At 40.2% G+C, this 24,863-nt stretch overlaps 1 protein-coding gene across 2 annotated transcripts in view; it reads left to right on the top strand.

Annotated features, from left to right (window-relative positions):
* Positions 1-24,457, top strand: part of PCYT1B (phosphate cytidylyltransferase 1B, choline) — a 96,063-nt gene extending 71,606 nt beyond the window's left edge. The window contains exons 3-8 of one of the 2 annotated variants that reach the window (XM_075335452.1): positions 3,873-3,989; positions 5,363-5,514; positions 12,365-12,443; positions 16,389-16,531; positions 21,377-21,565; positions 23,721-24,457. In XM_075335452.1, the coding sequence (XP_075191567.1) occupies positions 3,873-3,989; positions 5,363-5,514; positions 12,365-12,443; positions 16,389-16,531; positions 21,377-21,565; positions 23,721-23,933 (893 nt within the window). In that variant the 3' untranslated portion in view covers positions 23,934-24,457. Of the gene's footprint in view, positions 1-3,872; positions 3,990-5,362; positions 5,515-12,364; positions 12,444-16,388; positions 16,532-21,376; positions 21,566-23,717 lie in introns of both variants that reach the window. The other variant, XM_075335451.1, reaches the window with a different exon arrangement.
* The last annotated feature ends 406 nt before the right edge of the window (positions 24,458-24,863 follow it).

Here is a 24,863-nt window from a genome sequence, read left to right as displayed (position 1 = left end):
TGACAGCATAATACAGTATGGAGGACTAGGTAGGGCACATACTACTATGTGGGTCCCATTATGTGTATGGATTACTATGTAGGGCCCAAAATACTATATGGAAGACTATGTGGGGCCCATTATTCTGTATGGAGGACTGTGTCGGGTCCATAATAGTATATGGAAGACTATATGGGGCCCATAATAGTATATGGAAGACTATATGGGGCCCATAATAGTATATGGAAGACTATATGGGGCCCATAATATATATATATGGAGGACTATGATTTTAATTTTGTCCCTCTGTGTATTTAAGTTTGACATCCGTGACATAGAGGAGGCCTCCTTTATGATGGCTGCAAGCATAATTAAATCATTAAACAAATCTTTGTAATGCCACTTTGTAAATAGTGATTAGATCTCCAATAAATCAGGTTTTTTTTTCAAGCTGACCCCATTTTTTTTTTATTCTGCAATACACCCAAATGTTTATGTACGATGATCGCAGGTTTCTGAACTCTCCATTTATCTATGGCTTAAATTTTATTCACCAGTGCATATATGTTACATGTGCATGAAATGGAGCATTTTTCATTCATGTCTTATTCGTTTTTTTATCCTTTTGTGTACCCTGTCTGTTTTGACCATTCATTTGTCATCTATTTTTCATGTATGTTAAATATATCTAGTTTTTTTTTGCTTTCCAACAAATCTTCACTAATTAGAAATAAAAACTAATGGCAAATTGTCAGCCAATCTGTCACCCACCACGTCAATTATAGGAAAAAAATGATCATGACAAAAAAAATCTAAATATTATAGTAATAATGTAAAATAATACAGTGTAGAATAGTAATGAACAGGATCTGTTAACTCCTCCATTACTGTAAGGGTAGTTTTAACAAAAGCCATACGGTAAACAACACGTGTATGGATGCACTCCTGGCTGTTTATGACATTTGCATTGTCTTCAAGTCTCATAATATAGTCTTAAATTACAGTGAGCTTTGTTTATGGTCTGAATAGTTTAGAAAACATATTATTTTTATAGGGTTTGTTCATTTTCTCTTTCATCCTATAATTAAATGTCCTAAACCTGTAGAAGGCAGGTTAATCCGGTAGTAGAAGAAGCTTGTTGCTGTCGGATGAGTTGACCCACAATGGCCTCAGATCAGGCATCACAGTAGCACATTTGGCCGTTAGTTTGAGCCTTTAGAGCAACCCCCAAAAACATAAATATAAAAAAATGTACTTTATTGCACGGCTGTTTTTCACGGTGTTTGTGGTATTCTGATATGATGAGCTGTGTAAGTAATTTAGCTTGAGTAAATCCCTTTCTATTAGATGTATCTGGGTTTGCATCGCCTGTATAGCATATGGTGATGGAAGGAATACTTTAATGCTTTGAAGAAGATTAGTTGGAAGTACAGAAATCAGGCGTTACTCACTGATGTGTTCGGGCTGAGAACACAGATGGCAGGAAGAGCCGAGAATAGAAGGCTTAAATGTTACAAGAGTTCTCATTTGGAATGGAATTTCTTTGTTAGGTGACAAACAAATTACAGGCACATAAAAGAAGAATAGCCTAGCCTTGTGATAATACAAATTGTATTGTGCCATGAAAATTTCTTTTCTTTACAGCAGCACAGTTGATCCTACAATTTTCTTTTCAATGATTATACCTCAATGGACCACTGCATTATATCAAATCAAAGCAGTATACACAAACTGTTCATCTTTTATTCTGAGGACTGGCTATAGAAAGAAAATGGGGTGTGCCCCCTCAAAATCCCCTCGCTGCCGCCATACTTCCTCGAGAAAATGTTTATTAATAATAATAGCGAGAAGCATTATCTGTCTGAGTGGCAGGAGATTATGTAACAAGACTATGACAGTGCCAGGTAATGGGTGGGTTGTGTAAACCTCGGGAAGCATGTCGGAGCCACAAAATACAACTCATTTTTACCGCGGATGATTTCCTGAAGATGGTATTGAATTGAATCATTGCCAGTCAATTAAGCAGCTCTTATGTCATCTTCTACACCACAGACAGTACCTTACTCCTGCACTTTTCCATAATCTGAATATCTGTGAGGCTTGTAATGTTGATCCACAATCATTGTCGCCTAAACAAAGTATACAAAAGTGGACTAAAGATTAGAAATGGCAGAGCTAAGTACAATATGCTCCCAAAAATGCATGAACTCATAGCATGAATTCCAGTGTAATTTTGAACTGCGGTGTACAAGCACTGCCCACACTTTTGAGTGACATCTTTTTTTTACCCACATGTTTATTAGATTCAATAAGATAATAATTTGAATGTAGTTGTACTGATGAAAGAGTGTCCACTTTCCAGGATCCTGCATTCATCTTCCTTCAACAGCAGCACAGTTTTGAACTCTAAAGGCCGCTTTACACGCAACAACATCGCTAACGAGATATTGCTGGGGTCACGGAATTCGTGACGCACATCCGGCCTCATTAGCGACGTTGTTGCATGTGACACTTACGAGCAACCGCTAACGATCCCAAATACTCACCAAATCGTTACGTCATTCATTTTCAAAAAATCGTTGCTCGTTTGGGACGCAGGTTGTTCGTCGTTCCTGAGGCAGCACACATCGCTACGTGTTACACCCCGGGAACGACGAAGAACAGCGTTCCTGCATCCTCCGGCAATGAGGTGGGAGTGACGTTCATGCGGCTGCTCTCCGCCCCTCCGCTTCGATTGGAGGCCTGCTGTGTGACGTCGCTGTGACGCCGCACGAACCGCCCCCTTAAAAAAGAGGTTGTTCGCCGGCCACAGCGACGTCGTTAGGAAGGTAAGTTGGAGTGACGCGTACCGATGATATTGTTCGCCACGGGCAGCGATTTGCCCGTGATGCACAAACAACGAGGGCGGGTGCTATCGCTAGCGACATTGCTAGTGATGTCGCTGCGTGTAAAGCAGCCTTTACTCTCCATTGTCTGCTCGCTACTAAATACTGGCTGGGGTTGAATAAGGGTGGGTTTGATGTCACTTTAATATATGGATTTCTTAACTGATCAGTCATCTGGTATTATTTACCTACTATCAAAATCTTCCTAGTCCTACTGCTTACATATGTTCCAGGTGACTTAGCTGGCACAATGTTTAAAAGTGAATTTTATTGGCTTGAATAGAAAAGACAAGATGTAGAGAATAGCTCTCTCGAGCATCCTTCACATGTCCGTTCAAAACATGAACGTATTGCAAGGTCCAGTGTGAAGTTACGTGAGCTGTCTGTGTGTCACTGTGTATGGCATCAGTGTGTTGTCCATGTGCTATCCGTGTGATATTCAGATAGCACATGGACAGCATGAGCTGGTGGACTTACCTGTTTCCGGGGCTGCTGTCTCCCACGCTGCTGTTACTTCTGGGTCTGCGGTAACTGCAGTGAATATTCATGAGCATAATGAGCGGGACCCGAAGGCAACACCAGCGCTGAAGGCAGGTAAGTATAAAAATTATTTTTTCTGAAGTGACATGTGTTTCCTGCGGTACATGTCACTCTGATTTCACATGGATGACTTCATTGTGTGGTCCATGTGACACCCATGCTACCGGCAGAAAACAGACATGTCACCGTGTGGAGTACACGGATGCACACAGATGTGTGGGGCACACGGATGCACACAGATGTGTGCGCAAACCCCCTTGATTTTAATAGGTTTATGTGTGTCCGTGTCTCCAGTACGTGTGAAAACAGACGTCATACATACCGAAGACACGGATGTGTGAAGGAGGACTTAGTAATAGTCTTAAGTGTGCTTTGTGCATAAACTTGCAACCAGTATGCAGACGTTCTAAAGAGAAAGTCACACAATTCCTGAGAGACATGGCAACATCTTTTCTTTGTCTTTTCCAGTTGACCGACCTGTCAGGGTGTATGCAGATGGAATATTTGATCTTTTTCACTCGGGTCATGCAAGAGCACTTATGCAAGCCAAGAACCTGTTCCCAAACAGCTACCTTCTAGTTGGAGGTAAATGAATGACTGACAAAAATATTGTGTTACTAATCAATGTAGATTAAATAGATTTTATTTTCATTAGTTTTTCAGTTTGTTTATTTTATCTCTATTTTCCATTTACTGATGTTTAACCCCTCTTTTTTTGCGCTCTCAGTTGTCCCTCCCTTCTTCCAGGAGTTGTAACTTTTTTTTTTTATTTTCCCACTGACAAAGCCATATGAGGGCTTATTTTCCTGTGGGATTAGTTATACTTTTAAATGACAGCATCCATTTGACCCTATGGTTTAATGGAAAATGGAAAAAAAAATCCAAGTGAAGTAATACAATTTTTTTTTTGGGGGGGTGTTTTTTTGCCATTCATTCTGCAGTAAAAAGTATCTGAAAATATGATTAACCAGCTCAATGTTGGCACTACCTAACTAGCATATTTATTTTTTTATTTAAGTGGTGAAAAAAATTCAGAATTTCATAACCTCCAAAAATTAACTTGTTGCCATTTTCCAAAATCTTTAACATCTTTATTTATTGGTCATTGGAGCTGTGTTAGGGTTTATTTTTTGTGTGGTGACCTGATGTTTCTATTGACCTGCTCAGTTTGTGTGATTCCGGTCTCCAGACCCGAAGGATCAAAGCTTAAACACCAACATGAACATAGGAATCAACTTACAAGAATAGGTTAGGTAGCAGAAGTATATTAGGAAAGTGTTAGTTAGGAATAGTTAGGACAAATGTAAGGGAAACATATTAGTAGTAGAAAACCTCATTAAGGTTTTTGGGTGTAACATGAAAAAATATACCGCAGAGAAAGGATTTACAGATACTCTGCAACAGCAAAATGATTAAAATCTTTCAGAGAAGACATATTAGAAAGTTGCTTACTTTTGCATTTAGGAAACAAACAGTAAAAAAACAATTATGTGTTAAGGAGTATATAATCTGTAATATAAAATAAATAGTAGTTTACAGGATATTTAACCAGTTGTGTTGACATCTGTGTTTCCTTATATCAGCACAAGCAGACATTGTGATTTGTATTAGTAATTAATAATTATATATAATTATTATACCATATTTCCCTGAAAATAAGCCCTAGCAGGAATTTTCAGCCTTTTAAGAGCAAGGCTTAAATATAAGTCCTACCCTGAAAATAAGGCCTAGTCTCGGTTCAATAATGAAGCGTCCATGCAGATAAAAAGGTTACAGAATACTACAGTACACTTCATAATACATTAGAAAGCAGACACCCCCCAATAGAGAGAAGACAGAAGACGCCGCAATCGTAGAGGATGTTTTTATTGAACTGTATATTTATTTTATTATGTATTAATATTTATTGTATTAAGTATAAGTAACTACAGAAATAGTTTTCTAATAGTGTTTGTCAGTTTGCAGTGATGAGTTAACTCACAAGTACAAAGGTTTCACGGTCATGAATGAGAATGAACGCTACGAGGCTCTGCGCCATTGTAGATATGTGGATGAGGTGATCACTGATGCTCCTTGGACGCTCACTCCAGAATTTTTAGAGAAACATAAGGTAATATATCCTTAAAATCTTTCTTAATTGTTAAACGGAACCTGGCAGTAGAACCCCATTCAGCATGACACTGTCTGTGTTATTGCAGAAGTGTATGCTGAAAGGGGTTGTCCAGGCTTATCATAAAAGTCTGCAGTCATAATATGTGACTGCAGACTTGTGAATCCTCCCATCGCGCTGAGCATGCTCTGAATATTCTCTGGTCATGTGACTTGTGGTTATGTGGCCACAATTATGCAATATACATGACCCCAGCCATATTTCAACAAGACATGTGCCACCTTTCTCAATTCACTAATATTGAGTGAGACTGTGCACATCAAGTGGTGATATGGCCGGGAGAATGCATATCGCATATCTGCAGTCACATGACTTCAGTCTTGTCGCCAGCACTGCAGAATCCTCACAGTGTGTGTTAACCGTGATATGAGTCTTCACAAGTGTGCAGTTACATAGAGTAATACAGGCTTTTTTGATAAGCCTCGATAACACATTCAATACTGAAATGCTGGATTTCAGAAAAAAATATACTTTGAGGAGCCAGCTGGTGACTATACATTTTTCAGATGACTAGTCTGAAACCAGTCTGGCAGGTTCTCCCTTTGACTCTCCAAGACTGGCAGGTTTCTCCCTTTTTGTGTACATAGATAGGTAAAGACCAGTTGCAGCAAATTCTGGAGAAGCTGTAGGATCTACCTCAGACTTGGCATCTAAGATACATGGTCCCCAGCTGTTTTATTTTACAGTATGTATGCTGCAGCATAATACATTAATCTACTGTAAGGTTCCCATTAATATAAACAAATTATGTGATCTATATATCTACAGTGGGGAAAATAAATATTTGATACACTGCCAATTTTGCAAGTTTTCCTACCTACAAAGAATGGAGAGGTCTGTAATTTTTATCGTAGGTAGACTTTAACTGTGACAGACAGAATATAAAAAAAAGGAAAAGAAAACCACATTGTTTGTTTTCTAAATAATCAATTTGTATTTTATTGCATGAAATATGTGTTTGATACAATAGAAAAACAGACCTAAATATTTCAGGTTTCAGGTCTGTTGCTAGGCAACATTGAGTTTCATCTCCCTCCGAAAATTTTCTATTGGGTTTAGGTCTGGAGACTGGCTATGCCACTCCAGCACCTTGAAATTCTTCTTATAGAGCCACTCCTTAGTTGCCCTGGCTGTGTGTTTTTTTGTCTTTATCATGTTAGAAGACCGAGCCACAACCCATCTTCAATGCTGTTACTGTGTTACTGAGGGAAGGAAATTGTTGGCCAAAATCTTCTGGTACATGACCCCATCCATCCTCCCTTCAATATGGTGCAGTCGTCCTGTCTCCTTTGCAGAAAATGCATCCCCAAAATATGCTGTTTGCACACCCATGCTTCACGGTTGGGACGGTGTTCTTGGGGTTTGTACTCATGCTTCTTCTTCGTCAAACATGGTGAATGGAGTTGATACCAAAAAGTTCTAGTTTGGTCTCATCTGACCACATGACCTTTTCCCATGCCTCCTCTGGATTATCCAGATGGTCATTGTCGAACTTCAAATGGGCCTGGACATGTGCTGGTGTGAGCTTGCGTACCCTGCAGGATTTTAATCCATGATGGCATAGTGCGTTACTAACGGTAATCTTTGAGACTGTGGTTCCAGCTCTCTTCAGGTCATTAACCAGGTTCTCCAATGTAGTTCTGGGCCAATTCCTGACCTTTCACAGATCATACTTGCCCCTCGAGGTGACATCTTGCATGGAGCCATAGACCGAATAAGATTGACAGTCATCTCGTGTTTCTTCCATTTTCTAATAAATACACCAACAGTTGTTGCCTTCTCACCAAGCTGCTTGCCTATTGTCCTGTAAGCCATCCCAACCTTGTGCAGATCTACAATTTTGTCCTTAGTGTTCTTAGACAGCTCTTTGGTCTTGGTGAAGAAGTTGGAGTGTGATTGATTCAGTGTGTGGACAGATAACAAGTTCAAACAGGTGAAATTAATCAATTAATACAGGTAATGAGTGCAGAGTAGGGCTTCATAAAATAAATTACAGGTCTGTGAGAGCCAGAATTCTTGCTCTTTTGTAGGTGATCAAATAAAATGCAAATTAACTATTTAAAAATCATACAATGTGATTTTTTTTTTGTTTGAATTCTGTCTGTCACAATTGTAGTCTACTTACAATAAAAAAAAGTACATATCTCTCCATTCTTTGTAGGTGGGAAAACTTTCAAAATTGGCTGTGTATCAAATACTTATTTTCCTCTATCTATCTATCTATCTATCTATCTGTCTGTCTATATATCTTTTTTGTCACTTCATATTACAGCTTTTCTATGGATGATACAGTGCTTGAAAAAGTAATCATACCTCGCTAGTTTTTTTACTTTACACTCACAAACTTAAATTTGTGTCCTGCTTGAATTTAGCCTGCTAAATTTGTATCGTTGTCCTGCTAGAAAGTGAACCCTTGCCCCAGTCTCTATGGCAGTCTCTAATACGTTTTCCTCCAGGATTGCCATGTGTTTTGCTCCATCCATCTTCCCATCAACTCTCAGGAGTTTCCCTGTACCTTTTTTCAGGGTGATGTGCAGTGTAGGTTTTCCACAACATGTCTTTTCGCATTTAGCCCAAAAAGTTCTACTTTGGTCTCATCTGACCACAACACCTTCTCTTACAGGCTAGCTGTGTCTCCTACATGGCTTTTGCAAGCAGCAAACGGGACTTCTTTTGGCTTGATTTTAAAAAAATGGCTTCCATAAAGGCCAGATTTGTGGAGTATACAACTAATAATTGTTCTGTAGACAGATTCTCCAACCTGTGCTGTGGATGTCTGTGACCATGGACTTCTTGTCTGCTTCTCTAATTAGTGATCAACTTCCTTGGGTAAACAGTTTAGGTGGGCAGCCATGTCTTGGTAGGTTTTCCTTCCATTTTTGGATGATCGATTGAACAATGCACAATGTCATATTAAGAGCTTAGGTTATTATCTTTACAACCTAACCCGGCTTTATTCTTATCCAAAACTTTATCCCTGACCTGTCTGATATGGTTTTTGGTTTTCATGAGGCTGTTTGATCTCTAATGATTTCGAACAAACCTCTGAGGCTTTCACAGAACAGCTGTAGTTACACTGAGAATAAATTAAACACAGGTGGACTCAGTTACTCAATGTGCAAATGAGGTGACTTCCGAAGGAAATTGATCGCTCAGTTTTTCTGGGGGTATCAAACTACAGTGGGTTGAATACAAATGTACATCACAATTTTCAGCTTTATACTTTTAAATTATTAAGAAAAGCATCTATTATTTGCTTTACACTTCACAAATACTTTATACTTAATGTTGGTATATCACATAAAATCCCAATAAAATATATTTACGTTTATGGTTGTAATTTGAAAAAGTGTAGAAAATTTAATGGGGTATAATTACTTTTTCAAGGCACTGTACATTTATATCTAGGGGAATAATAAGCATAGGATCTATACAGTACATGAAATATTTTTAAAGCACCTCTTCTGCGTTTATTTTATTGCACCACTGGAGTGGTGCTTAAATCGTAAGTCCCCTGACTCCTGTATTATATTCATCTTCCAGTGGCTTCATCTTCTATCGCTGCCACTCCGGTCCATCTCTGGTTATTTGTGACCTGCCAGCAGCTCCAGTGTTTCATGGAGCACGTCGGAGGTCACAACTCAATACTGGTCTATGAGAGTCTCGTTCTGGCTCTCATAGAATTGCATTGGGAGCTTGTGACGTAACCTCTGACTTCCAGACAGTCAGAAGTAACAAGCAGGGTACAAGATGACACCATGGGACCAGAGTGGCTCTACTCAGCCGACATGTACGTCTTACAGCCGTGGGTGAAGCGGTGCCCTGCCCATGGCTGTTAACGCATGCTTGCAGGGTGGCAAGCTGTTCTGACCCCTCATCGGTGCTCCCGCAAGATCGTGAGACATTGATGTGTTGTCATGACAGCTAGAGATCAGATGATGATGCTTTTGTCTGTCATCTCAGTACTCTAGTAAAAAACAGCCAGTGGCTGGCATTCATAGGAGACTGTGATTTCTTCTACAGTTGAAACCAGAAGTTCACATACACTATCTAAAAAGACACATATGCATGTTTTTCCTCACTATCTGACATGAAATAAGAATGTATGCACACCTGAACACACTGCTTCTCTATGTAGCATCATGGGAAAGTCAAAAGAAATCAGCTAAGATCTCACGAAGAGAATTGTGAACTTGTGCAAGTCTGGTTCATCCTTGGGTGCAATTTCCAGATACCTGAAGGTGCCTCATTCATCTGTACATACAATTATATGCAAGTACAAACATGATGGGAAAGTCCAGCCATCATACCGCTCAGGAAGGAGAAGCATTCTGTGTACCAGAAATGAATGTGCTTTAGTCAAACATGTGCATATAAACTCAAGAACGAAAGCAAAACACTTGTGAAGATGCCAGTGGAAGCTGGTAAGATTGTGTCATTATCCACATTGAAACGAGTATTGTTTCAACATGGGATGAAAGGCCACTCTGCCAAGAAGAAGCCATTACTCCAAAAGAAACATACAAAGTCAGATTAATGTTTGCAAATGCACACAGGAACAAAGACCTTAATTTTTGGAGACATGTCCTGTGGTCTGATGAAACTAAAATTTAACTGTATGGCCATAATGACCATCGTTATGTTTGGAAGAAAAAGGGAGAAGCTTTGAAGCCTAAGAACACCATCCCACCTGTGAAATACGAGGTGGCAGCATCATGTTGTGGGGTTCTTTTGCTGCAGGAGGGACTGGTGCACTTCACAAAATAGATGGCATCATGAGGAAAGAATATTATTTGGCAATACTGAAGCAACATTTCAAGACATCAGCCAGGAACTTAAAGCTTGTGTGGGAATGTTGTCTTCTAAATGGACAATGACTAAAAGCATACTGCCAAACTGGTTAAAAAGTGACTTAAGGATAACAACATCAATATTTTGGAGTGGCCATCACAACCCTGATCTCAATCCTATTGAAAATTAATGGGCAAAGCTTAAAAGGCAGGTGCGAGCTAGGCGACCTACAAACATGGCTCAGTTACACCAGATCTGTCAGGAGGAATGGACCCAAATTCCTACCAAGTATTGTGAGAAGCTTGTGGAAGGATATCAAAAATGTTTGATCCATGCCATACAGTTTAAGGGCAAAGCCAATTACTAATGAAATGTATGTAAACTTTTGACTTTGCCGAAAGTAATAAAAATGCCTTAAAATATTCTCTCTCTCATTATTCTGGCATTTGGCAAATATCAATAATTTTGATTCCTAATTGACCTAAAATGGGAAATATGTATTCTGATTTCATGTTAGATAGTGAGAAAAACATGCAGATGTGTCTTTTTAGCTAGTGTATGTAGACTTCTGGTTTCAACTGTATATACAGAAATAAAACAATTGATCAAACTATTGAAATAGAACAATTGATCAGACTATTTTAGGTTTAAGTCCCCTAAGGGGACTATTGAATAAAGTACAAAGTAGAAAACAAAATATTTTAAAAATATGAAAAAACTAAAATTAATAGAAAGGTTCAAATCACCCCCTTTTGACCACAGTAAAATTTAAGAAATAAAAAAATATTATATTGCATTTCTAAAAGTCAGATCTACCAAAATATAGAATAAATTACTCTGATTGGTAAACAGCATAACAAGAAAAAAATCAAAATGTCAGAATTGGAGTTTTTCGCCCGCCGCAACAACAGAAAAAAATGTAATAACAGGGGATCAAAACATCATGTATACCCTAAAATAATATCAATAAAACATCAGCTTGGGGAGCAAAAAACAAGCCTTCACACAGCTGCATATCTCCAAAATTTAAAACATTACGACACTTGGAAAGTCGCGACACAAGCAAAATTTTTTTTTCAAAAAAGTTTTTTTCACCACTTAAATAAAACAAAAAAATATACATGTTTGGTGTCTACATAATTGTACTCACCTGGGGAATAATACTGACAGGTCAATGTTATGGTATGTTATGGTAAAATTAACTCTGGAAATTAAAAAACAAAAAACAATTGCAGAATCTCACTTTATTTTTACTAGTTTGCCACACTTGGAATTTGTTTCCCATTTACCATTACATCATATGATAAATTGCATGGTGTCATTCAAAGGTAAAATTTACATCGACAGGGAAATAAAAACGTTATGGCACTTAGAATAAAGGGAGGAAAAAACGAAAGCGCAAAAGCGAAAAATCTCCCAATCCTCAAGTGGTTTTAAGGAAAGGTTTCTCTCCACACACTCATGGCATAACCCACTCATGTTCTTGCCACGATATATATACATCAATACTATGTTACATGACCAATTACTTAATTGAGATATATAAAGCAAATATAGGGAAAGCACCATGAACATGAATGACATTGCAGCCCACTTCACGATGGGGTTTTGAGTTTAGATTTGACACAAATTAGGAAGAAATGTATCACATTTTCCCTTGATCTCTAAGTAGTGATGTAAACCATGAATATATGATGTGGAGAGTTTCTATAGCTTTGATCAAATGTAACCTGAGTTGTTAATTTTTTATAAATTCCAGGGAACCCTCCAGCCAGAGCTATATACATAGGAGATTTGATGAAGTTTCTTTTACAGATGAGTTTATAACTTGATTTACGAGTATGAGGTCTACAAGGTCTACAGCAGCGTCATCTCAGGAGCCATATATTACATTGAGCGCTGTGTGCTGCTATTAATCACTGCTGATTTTTACTGTCCTCGTGTCTAATAACTTGATTAAAAATGTAAAGTTCAATAATGTTGTGTCCTTTATTTCTAGATTGATTTTGTGGCTCATGATGACATTCCATATTCATCAGCAGGTTCTGATGATGTCTACAAACACATAAAGGAGGCAGGTAATCTGCTTTATTTTGCAATCTGTGCAAAAATATTTAATTCCCCATTGAGTATATGTTTGTATGTGTGGAAAGGGAGGTTTACCAACTAAAATCTCTAAAATAGGGTAGTATAGCAATTAGGAAAGACACAGTGGGTCTCCTTTATGAAAAGTGGCTAAAAGAGAAACTCTTTGTTGCCTGCAGCTTAACTTTTAGTCAATTTCGATAAATCCACTCCAATTTGCCCCTGCCTAACACCAATAGCCACAGCTGTTTTTACAAATCCGTCATTATTAATCTGTTTAAAATGGTGGAATAACAATAGAGTACAATGTGAGAACTCATTATGTTCCAATTTGTCCAAATTTTCAGGCAAATAAATTACAAAATGAAAATATATTGATTCTAGTTTGGTTTCATATACACTCATCTTTTCCTTCTATGTATTACCAGGTGTGACTGTAGACGCATGATATGAACGTCTACATTACCGTCTCATGTTATTGCTAATGCTGTCATAATGGCATTCAATGCTTCATTGTAGCATCTTTATACACGATAGGCTGGGTTCACACGGCCGTATTTCTCCATCTAGCCAAAACAGTCCATTTATGCTAATAAGACTCTGATCAGATTGTGATCAGATTATGATCAGAGTATGATCAGAGTGGGATCTGCTTTCCTTCAAGGTGGAGAATTTAAAGAAAGTCTTTCCTTCTCCATTGTTTCAGTCCGTGAAAATCGGATGTCATCCAAGCGCAGTCCAGTTTTAAAATGGACTCATAGACTTGAATGGCCAAGTGCCAGGAAAAATGGACTTGTGCACTTCCTCATTGAATATTTTTGGTCCACATGTGATCCAATTTTTTGACGGATATAAGGAGGACCAAAAATATGGTCGTCTGCATGAGCCGTTAAAAGTGAAGTGTTTGTGTACTAAGATATATCTTCATGATTAAATTTCCATGATATGTCTTTGTACCTCAGCTTTCCAAGTGTTACTTTTAAAGCCCTCATACAGGTAAAATATATCTTTGTACCGTGTTAGCCAGTAGAGATAAAAAATTATTTAAAAGAACCGAAGTCCTCAATGGTCGATACCTTTTAATGGCTAACTGAAAAGATGGTAATAATAGCTAGCTTTCGAGACTCTCAGGTCTCTTCTTCAGGCTCAGTTACTGCCATTAACCCCTTCAGCCCCCGGGCACTTTCCGTTTTTGCGTTTTTGTTTTTTGCTCCTTTTCTTCCAAGAGCTGTAACTTTTTTATTATTCCGTCAATCTTGCCATATGAGGGCTTGTTTTTTGCGGGACGAGTTGTACTTTTAAATGAAATCATAAGTTTTACCATATAGTGTACTGGAAAACGGCAAAAAAATTCCAAGTGCGGAAAAATTGCAAAAAAAGTGGGATCGTACAATAGTTTTTGGGATATTTTATTCACGGTGTTCACTATATGGTAAAACTGATGTCTGGGTGTGATGCCTCAGGTCGGTGCGAGTTTGTAGACACCAAACATGGATAGGTTTACTTGTATCTAAGGGGTTAAAAAAAATTCACAAGTTTGTCCAATAAAAGTGGCGCACGTTTTGCGCCATTTTCCGAAACACGTAGAGTTCTTATTTTTTGGGATCAATGGCTCAGTGATGGCTTATTTTTTGCGTCTCGAGCTGACGTTTATAATGGTACCATTTTTGCGCAGATGCTACGTTTTGATCGCCTGTTATTGCATTTTGCGCAAAACTTGCGGCGACCAAAAAACGTAATTTTGGCGTTTGGAATTTTTTTGCCACTACGCCGTTTACCAATCAGAATAATTGATTTTATATTTTGATAGATCGGGCATTTCTGAACGCGGCGATACCAAATATGTGTATATTTATTTATTTTTTAACCCTTTAATTTTCAATGGGGGGAAAGGGGGGTGATTTGAACTTTTAGGTTTTTTGTTTTTTTTTTTATTTTTTAAAACTTTTTTTTTTACTTTTTTTTTTTATTTTACTAGTCCCCCTAGGGGGCTATAGCAATCAGCAATCCGATCGCTGATCGCTATCTGCTGATCACAGCAATACCGCTGTAATCAGCAGATTCACTCACTTTGGTTTTCCCTCTGCTCTCGGCCGAGGGAAAATGAAAGTGAAAGATCATAGCAGCAGGCGTCATCACATGACCCTGTGCTACGATGGCAACCACCGATAGTCACGTGATAACACACGTGACTTCCGGTGGGGGCGGCGGTGAGTAACAAACATGGCCGCGCGCATTTAAATCTTGCTGCCAGACTTTGGCAGCAAGATTTAAGGGGTTAATGGCCGCGGGTGGAAGCGATTCCACCCGCGGCTAGCAGGCACACATGTCAGCTGTTGAAAACAGCTGATATGTGTGCCGATCCACGCCGCCTGCCCGCGGCAGGGGGCGGGGCTTAACGGGACACGATCTATGACGGATAGATCCGTCCAAGGTCGTGAAGGGGTTAAAAGATATCAACCACTGAGGACTTCAGTTCTTTTAAATAATTTTTTAAAGCCCTCATACGCATTAACAAAAAGTCGTCTGAACCCGCTGATTTCAGTGCAACCAGTCAACTATATTATGTGTATAGGAGCAGTAGCATAACTTTAAGCTCGTGTGCCATGATGCAAAATCTCAAACAGGGCCCCTAACTATTACAAGTTCTTTAAAATATCAGTCTTCTCATATGGGCCAAAAGAACCTTTTGAGGCTCATTGGACTTCAGGGCCTAGGTGTGACTGCAACCCCATCATCCACTATAATTCCCCACCAGTAGATAATGTCATGGAAATAAGGACTGAGCATGATGAATTTTAATGTCTCGTCCTCTTATTCTCCGGGTAGATAGGTCACTGCAAGAGGTGTCTGGCAGTGGCTTACTCATCTATCCCCACTGAAAAATATATGTAACCTCAGCCAAACCAAGGCTCCTTGTGTATGTGAGTGAGGGGGAGGGTTAGAGAAGAATAGCTATCAGCAGAAATGAGCTAATCACTTCGCGCAATGCAAGTCCACAGCCCTGGAGCTGGGAGAATTTCCTAATCTTCCGATTTCCCTGACACGGCATGATATCATTGGTGTGGCACACAAGTGATGTCTCACCAGCCGGGCTAATCATAAGCCAAACCTGAGATCCCGGAGGGTAAAAAAAAAAAAATTTGTACAGCTACTGTTCACGACTACAGAATACTGACCTGGAGGTTGGACTTGGGTTTAGGAAAGTGATCTGATAATATCTAGCTATTAGCTGACAATTATCAGGCCTAAAGGCTTGTTTTGTCAATTCATCAACCTCAATCTCAATACTTTGTCGCCAGTGTCAATTATTTTAATAGCTATGCTGATTAGTACAGTTCTCCATTGCTATTCCATATCCCATGCAATAATCAGTAGTTGCAAATAATGATATGCTGACCCTATCATACAGGTATATGCTTCCTTACCTTTTCTCTGGGCTCAACATATTCAGAGATGAGTGATATAGGACAACCAGCATTAAAAAATATTGACAATTCCCCATTTTACGCCACTCATCCTGTACTTTTAAACATATACTGTATGTAAAGGAAAAGACAAATGCAATGTATACCCTGTTTCCTCTAAAGTAAGACCTACCCCAAACATAAGCCCTAGCATGATTTTACAGGATTTTTGGATTATGAAAAATAAGCCCTAGCCTATCTTTCTGAGAAAAAAATAATATAAGACCCTGTTTTATTTTTAGGGAAACACGGGTATTTGCAAAAAGAGCTGACGATGTTCTACAGTTACCAAATTCATATTCACTCCTTATATCTTTTTGATAAATCATTTAATGCAATACTTGCTCTGAAAAATTAATGATAGAAGTTGTGTGAGTTACATGTGATATCCATTAGATCGATAGATGATCATGATTTAACTACATTCACATAAAATCCTATCATCCAGTGCACCTTTCCTCTCTGTGACAGGCATGTTTGTACCAACACAGAGGACAGAAGGTATCTCAACGTCAGACATAATCACTAGAATCGTCCGTGATTACGATGTTTATGCCAGGCGCAATCTCCAGAGGGGATACACTGCAAAAGAGCTAAATGTTAGTTATATAAACGTAAGTATAAGGACTGCTGACAACGCTGGTTCCCATAGCGAGTGATTTTTTTTTCCCCTTTGTTAAACACGGTGTTTAAAACCAGTTCTCCCATTTCATTTGCTGTGTCTATACAATGTGGAGTGTGCTGTGTTATACACAACATTGGATAGAAATCTCAATTTTCATTTGAAATCATAAATTATTACAACAGTTTGATGGATTATAGGGGGATTAAACCTATAATCCCCTCTTGAACATAAATGAATTTCACGTGTAATACCAGGATTCATTTCTTATTCCTGATAATAAGGTTTTAGTGTAAGAAATCCGTGTGAAAACAGTAATGTTACAGTTTCTAATCTAATAACCTGGCGTCATCTGATTATAACCATGGTCCATAGTCCACTATTCACATGCTTTCTTCACATAGCTGATATAGCAATTCTGCACATACAAGTGCATCTCAATAAATTAGAATATCATCAAAAGTTAATTTATTTCAGTAATTCAATACAAAAAGGGAAACACATATATTATATAGAGTCATTACACACAGAGGGATCTGTTTCCAGTGTTTATTTCTGTTAATGATGATTATGGCTTACAGCCAATGAAAACCCAAAAGTCATTATCTCAGAAAATTAGAATATTATATAAGACCAACTGAAAAAATTATTTTAAACTCAGAAATGTTGGCGCCTACTGAAAAGTCTGTACAGTAAATGCCTCAATACTTTGACGGGGCTCCTTTCGCATGAATCACTGCATCAATGTGGCGTGGCATGGAGGCGATCAGCCTGTGGCACTGCTCAGGTGTTATGGAAGCCCACGAGCAGTTTTGGGTGCATATTGCTAATCCCTGCCTAACTGTCCCTGTATCTAACAGCAAAGATAAAGAGATCTTTAGAAAAAGTATTTCTAAAGATCTTTTATCATATGCTAATGAGCGCAGGGACTAGTCGCAAGGGCGCTATATCCCCCGACTAGTCCGCCCTTGCGACTAGTCCCTGCGCTCATTAGCATATGATAAAAGATCTTTAGAAATACTTTTTCTAAAGATCTCTTTATCTATGCTACTAGATACAGGGACAGTTAGGCAGAGATTAGCAATATGTACCCAGAACTGCTCATGGTTCTGGGTGCATATTGGACCTGACAGGTTCCCTTTAAAAAGAATCGGTTGTAGCACAGATTCCTGCGATACCCCACTGCTGACTATAGCTCGATTAGAGAATGTACTACATTTATGACTACTCTGTGTTTCCTATCTTTTCGGTAATTCTTTACCCATATGCATATAGTTATCCCCAGTTACCATGACATGGTCCCAGTCCACATGATTAAGCACTTCTCTTAATTTGCTGAAATCAGCTTTCCTAAAGTTCTGGGCTTTTGCATTTCTTATTTGAAATGTTCTATTGAATTTTACATTGAAACTTACCATATAATGGTCACTGCTGCCCAAGTGATCTGTAGATCTGAAATTATAGCTGGTCTATTTGACATAACCAGATCTAGCAAATTATCTCCCCTCATTGGTTCATCTACCATCTCAGAGAGGTAATTGTCTTGAATTGTAGATAAGAGCTTGCATCTTTTTGCACAACGAGAAGATTCTATGTCCCACTAAAGGTCCAGTCACACTAAGCAACTTACCAGCGATCCCAACAACGATAGGGATCGCTGGTAAGTTGCTAGGAGGTTGCTGGTGAGCTGTCACACTGCGACGCTCCAGCGATCCCACCAGCAACCTGACCTGGCAGGGATCGCTGGAGCGTGGCTACACGAGTTGCTGGTGAGCTCACCAGCAACCAGTGACCAGCCCCCAGTCTCCTAGTTACAGCACACATCAGATTAATTAACCCGATGTGTGCTGCAGCTAAATGTGCACAGAGCAGGGAGCAGCGCACACTGAGCGCTGGCTCCTTGCTCTCCTACTTACAGCACACATCAGGTTAATTGCCTGATGTGTGCTGCAGCTAAATGTGCACAGAGCAGGGAGCAGCGCACACTGCTTAGTGCTGGCTCCTTGCTCTCCTAGTTACAGCACACATCGGGTTAATTACCTGATGTGTCCTGCAGCTACATGTGCACAGAGCAGGAGCCGGCACTGACAGTGAGAGCGGCGGAGGCTGGTATCAAAGGTAAATATCGGGTAACCAAGGACAGGGCTTCTTGGTTACCCGATGTTTACATTAGTTACCAGCCTCAGCAGAAGCCGGCTCCCTGCTCACTGCACATTAGTTGTTGCTGTCTCGCTGTCACACACAGCGATCTGTGCTTCACAGCAGGACAGCAACAACTAAAAAATGGCCCAGGACATTCAGCAACAACCAACGACCTCACAGCAGGGGCCAGGTTGTTGCTGGATGTCACACACAGCAACATCGCTAGCAACGTCACAAAAGTTGTTCGTTACCAGCGATGTTGCTAGCGATGTTGCTTAGTGTGACGGGGCCTTAAATGTCTGGATAGTTGAAATCCTCCATAAAAAGGACCTGATTATTATTATTATTTGCTGCCCTCCTAATTTACTGCAGAATTTCATCCTCTACCTGTTCAGCTATGATAGGAGGCTTATAGCAAACTCCAATGAATAGCTCTGTTTGCTTTTGTAGGCCTCTGTAACCTTGTAATGCAGAGACATTTTAAGGTACAACCCCTTTTAGGCTTCTTTCACACGTCCGTGTCTCCGGTACGTGTTTGGTCCTTTTCCTCACATACCGGAGACACGGGCACACGTAGACCCATTAAAATCAATGCTCACGTGCGTGTTCTGCCATAGACCGTGTGTACGTGTGGAGCATACGCGTGTCCCTGTGCTCCACATGTCAACATGTCCGTTTTTCTCCGGCATCACGGGTGTCACACGGAATGCAAACGGACCACACGGAGGTGTTCAGTGTGACACGCGCCGGAGAAAACACACGTGTCTGAGAAAAAAACTTTACTCACCTTCTCCAGCCCTGCAGTCTCTGCCGTTGCTGTCACTTGCTTCCGACCACCGCTCATTATGCTCATTGCATATTCACTTCACTGCGGCCGGAAGCTGCAGCAGCGGGGAGTCGGCAGGACCGGAGACCGAAGATCAGCACCACGGACAGTGAAACCAGGGACAGGGGACCAGCAAAGTTCTCGTTCTCCGTGTTTTATCACAGATAACACACGGAGAACACACGTAGGCCATAAACACGGCTCACGGAGGGCAAAACGCACCTTTGACACGTCCGTGAAAAACGTGCATGGTTTTTCACGGACGTGTGAAAGAATCCTTAAAGGAGATCTACTAGCTGCTCCTGCTGATGATGTGTTGGTTATATTGCAAATAGGAATCTACTTTACAAGTGGTATGCAAATGAGTTTGCAAGTGCTCTGGCTAGGATAGAGCACTTCCACTGCTTCAGTGCTGGGCTCCATTCTCTGCCCACACTAAGTGATTAACAATTACATGTAAATATTACATCTCAGTTACATGAGTGCTTTGTGTTATATTCTCTTGAAAATATGGAGCTTATTTATTGCTTAGGTTTGATATTTGTGACCTATACTGTAAATTTATATTTGTATGTTTTTAGATGACATCATTATTGTACGAAGACACATTCTTTTTAGCGTTCATTGGCAGTGTACTTTACACCACTCCATCCTACACCTGGCATTGTGCTTTGTGATGTAAGGCTTACATGCAATTAGTTGCTCAACTATGGTGAACCATGTCATGAAGCTTCCAGCGTGAAGCTTTTCTGCTGATTTTAATAACAGAGGAGCATGGGTGGACATATCTTTGATGTAACCTTTGCAACTGCAGAGGGAACCAATAGGTAAATTGGATGCGTTATTGGACTGCAAAGTGGCTAAAATACTGTTGTTGAACAGGATCCCTCTTCTGTCTGTGTCCACCATGGCATACGAGGTTTGGAACTCTGCAGTCATTGAGTCAACAAAGCGTTGGCGAATTTTATGCATTATGCATTTTAGAACTGAACAACTCTGCTGAATTGTTGTGGTGCTCATTGCTCACACTTCTCAATAATATCGCTCACAATTGATTGTGGAATACTTAGGAGGGAAAAGCTTTTACAAATTGACTTGCTACACTGGTGACACTCTTTTATTGTACCACGCTGGTATCAGTGAGTTCTTTAGAGCAAACCATTCTTAAAGGGTATATCCAGGACTTTAACAAAAATAAACGCTTAAGCACTAACAGGCAGGTAATTGCTACCTACCTGCCTGTTGTGCCTGGCACCGTTTTTTGCCAGCAGAGAGCAGTCACAGACTGCTCCTGCTGGCGATAGAATGGCGTCATCAACAGAGCGGCGGCTTCTTTTCCATTCTGCTATGTAGACTGGCAGGACAGCAGATGTCATGCTTTTTGACAGCTGGCTCACCGCTACCTAACTGGGGAGTCGGCTGAGCGGATGAAAAGTCGCTGCTTTGTTGACCGCTCTGTTCCGGTAAAGAACAGCGGCAGGCATCAAGGCAGGTAGGTAGCAACTACCTGCCCGTTAGTGCTTATGCACATATTTTTATAAGAAAGACGTAAATTCAACAATAAAGAGGTGTCCTCAATACTTTTGTCCATATATTGTAAGTTGGATTCGTTGTGAAAAAACCAACAAATCCCAAATAGAGCTTATTGACTTATCACTTCCTAACTTTAGCCAGTACTCGGCACTTTTATTAAAATACTGTAAATACTGAAAGCTTCCATCTGTTTTACGTAATTCTCACCTCTTGAACCCCATAACAGGCACATGTAAATGAACTACAATAATTTGGCAGCTGTTCTTGTATACATTCTCTATATACTGAATAATATTATGTCCAAAAGAATTTGAACTGTTATTGTTTTTACATCAGGAGAAAAAATACAGATTTCAAAACCAAGTAGATAAAATGAAAGAAAAGGTGAAAAATGTGGAAGAAAAATCCAAAGAATTTGTCTACAAGGTGGAAGAAAAGAGTCACGATTTAATACAGAAGTGGGAGGAAAAATCAAGGGAGTTTATAGGGAATTTCTTGGAGTTGTTTGGTCCTGATGGTGCCTGGGTATGTCCACAATTTGCTTGCTTTAATTGTTATCATAATGTTTAAAATGTTTGTACAAAGAAAGATTTTCCTTATGTAGAGGAATAAAACAAAATTAAGGCCACGTCACACTAAGCAACATCGCTAGCAACATCGCTGCTAAGGAACAACTTTTGTGACGTAGCAGCGATGTTGCGAGCGATGTTGCTGTGTGTGACATCCAGCAACAACCTGGCCCCTGCTGTGAGGTCGTTGGTTGTTGCTGAATGTCCTGGGCCATTTTTTAGTTGTTGCTCTCCCGCTGTGAAGCACACATCGCTGTGTGTGACAGCGACAGAGCAACAACTAAATGTGCAGTGAGCAGGGAGCCGGCTTCTGCGGACACTGGTAACCACGGTAAACATTGGGTAACCAAGAAGCCCTTACCTTGGTTACCCGATATTTACCTTCGTTACCAGCGTCCACCGCTCTCAGCTGTCAGTGCCGGCTCCCTGCTCTCTGCACACGTAGCCGGAGTACACATCGGGTAATTAACCCGATGTGTACTGTGGCTAGGAGTGAAGAGAGCAGGGAGCCGGCACTGGCAGTGTGAGAGAGGCGGACGCTGGTAACAAAGGTAAATATCGGGTAACCAAGGTAAGGACTTCTTGGTTACCCAATGTTTACCGTGGTTACCAGCGTCCACAGAAGCCGGCTCCCTGCTGCCTGCACACGTAGCAGAGTACACATCGGGTAATTAACCCGATGTGTACTGTGGCTAGGTGTGCAGGGAGCTAGCGCTAAGCGGTGTGCGCTGGTTACCAAGGTAAATATCGGGTTGGTTACCCGATATTTACCTTAGTTACCAAGCGCAGCATCGCTTCCACGCGGCGCTGGGGGCTGGTCACTGGTTGCTGGTGAGATCTGCCTGTATGACAGCTCACCAGCAACCCGTGTATTGATGCTCCAGCGATCCCTGCCAGGTCAGGTTGCTGGTGGGATCTCTGGAGCGTCGCTTAGTGTGACATCTCACCAGTGACCTCCTAGCAACTTACCAGCGATCCCTATCAGGTTGTATCGTTGTTGGGATCGGTGGTAAGTTGTTTAGTATGACTGGGCCTTTAGACTATTTCACAAACTCAGCATAATCCCATTAACCACTTAAAGACTGAATGATGTTTTGTTTGTGCGGTTTTGTTTTTTCCTCCCTTTTTTCCAAACACCATGACTTTCTTACTTATCTGGCAACGTATCCATACCTTGTTTATTGAGCTGAAGTTTTGAATGACACCATTCATATTTAAAATAGTGTGCTGAAAAATGGGGAAAAAAATCCAAATCTAAGGAAATTGGGATAAAATGCTATTCCGACATGGTTTTTTTTAAATATAATAGGAAGAAATTCTTTATATAAAAAAAATAAATTAAAATTCACTTACCGTATTTTTCGGATTATAAGACGCACTTTTCCTCCCATACATTTGGGAGGAAAATGAGGGGTGCGTCTTATAAGCCGAATGTAGCTTACTGTGGGGGGGGGGTGGAGAAAAGTCACAGGAGTCAGGGGCACTGCTGTGGGCTGTGCGCTATGCTGCAGGCAGTGCTAGTGCTTGCTGCGGGTGATGAAGCAGGGGCCATTCTGAAAATGTTGGTAGTGCGGGTTTCAAATAATGGTGCCCGTAGTCGGCACATGCGCAGATTGAGCTCTTGTCTCAAGATCTCATTTGCGCACGCGCTGCCTCCGGCCCATTGATCTCCCAGCAGCGGGATTAAATAAAATGGCGCCCGGTCATGGCGTGTGCGCAGATGAGCTCTCGGCTCGTCATTGAGCCAATAGCTCAATCTGCGCATCCGCCGCATTCGGACACCAATTCTTTCAAACCTGCACTGCCGACAGTTTCTGGACGTTCTTGACTCACAGCGCCCGCAGCAGCATCCGGAACACCTGCAGCACCGGCCACAGCATCGCCCTACTTCACCATCGCCCCTACCTCCTGTGACCTCGCTCAACCACCACTGTTGCCCTACCTTCCCCCGGTAAGACACCACCGGATTATAAGATGGACCCCATATTTTTTCTTTACTTTTTTTTTCTTTAAATTTGGGGTGCGTCTTATAATTCGGGTCATCTTATAAAACTACAAATACAGTAATCATATAATATACAGTACTAATAGGGTTCATTTTCTTCCAGAAGCAGATGTTTCAGGAGAGGAGCGGGAGGATGCTTCAAGCACTATCTCCAAGGCAAAGTCCTACAAGTAGCCCTACTCGAGAACGTTCTCCATCTCGTTCTCCTTCACCTACCTTGCCATGGATGCTTAATAAGACCTCGCCACCATTATCACCCAAAGGCGCAGCTTCTGCCTCTATCAGCAGCATGAGTGAAGGAGATGAAGATGAAAAGTAATCAGTGCATATGTCTTCTTTTAAAATAAAAGCAGTTATGGTTTTTCCCACCACAGGGTCTACACCCTTTATCACTTAGGTGATTTCTAAAGGGTCAAAACAGATTTTCTGTTAAGTAAAGTTTAATTTGAGGATTCAAACTGAGAGCAGCATTTTGGGACAAATATAAATATATATTATATATTCTTTGGTACCTTGTTAAAAATATAGGCAGTTCTGGACAAATTTGTATTGAAGGTTCAGTGCTCCATAAAGGAATAACTATTTTGTCCAAATTGGTCAGAATCTACAATGCCAAAGCTGTTTGATAATAAACCTATTAAAGTGGAGAATAAATTACAAGGACAGGAAAAGTGAAATGTAAAAACGGTTATTTAGTGTAATATGGGCATGTGGTTCCTGGTATACTTGAACCTTGTGTATGGCTCAAACCATGCACAGATTATGGAACAGTAATAATTCGTTTTCGATACTTATGTATAAAATGTTTAAAGATGAAGCAGAAATAAAACATGGTGCATCTTCTGCATGCGACACTGTGTTAACTCTCGGAAACCTAGGGTGCATAGACTCCAGTTCACTTTATGAATTTCATTTGCACTAATTGTATAAGCCCCTGACCCACTGCTGCTGGGGGAGAAGAATAACCTGGGTAAATGCTAATGCCGATATAACACTGTATGGTGTTGCAGTATACCATTTACATAGAATTCGGCACAGATTTTCTCTCAAAACTCAGCTTTTCTCATTTATTTTGACACAAGCATTTTTTTTTACTTTATTCCATGTGTCAAAAACTGTTATTCAAACCAATAAGATTATGTCCTGCATATACACTTAAAGGGGTATTCCCATCTCCAAGATCTTATCACAATATGTAGTGGGTGTAATAATATTTGTAATTATAATAATATTGGCAAATACCTTCAAT

The sequence above is a fragment of the Anomaloglossus baeobatrachus genome, chromosome 2 (genome assembly GCF_048569485.1).
Source record: "Anomaloglossus baeobatrachus isolate aAnoBae1 chromosome 2, aAnoBae1.hap1, whole genome shotgun sequence".
In the NCBI taxonomy this organism is placed as follows: domain Eukaryota; kingdom Metazoa; phylum Chordata; class Amphibia; order Anura; family Aromobatidae; genus Anomaloglossus; species Anomaloglossus baeobatrachus.
The sequence above is the reverse complement of the archived record's forward strand: the minus strand, read 5'-3'. Positions and strand labels throughout refer to the sequence as shown.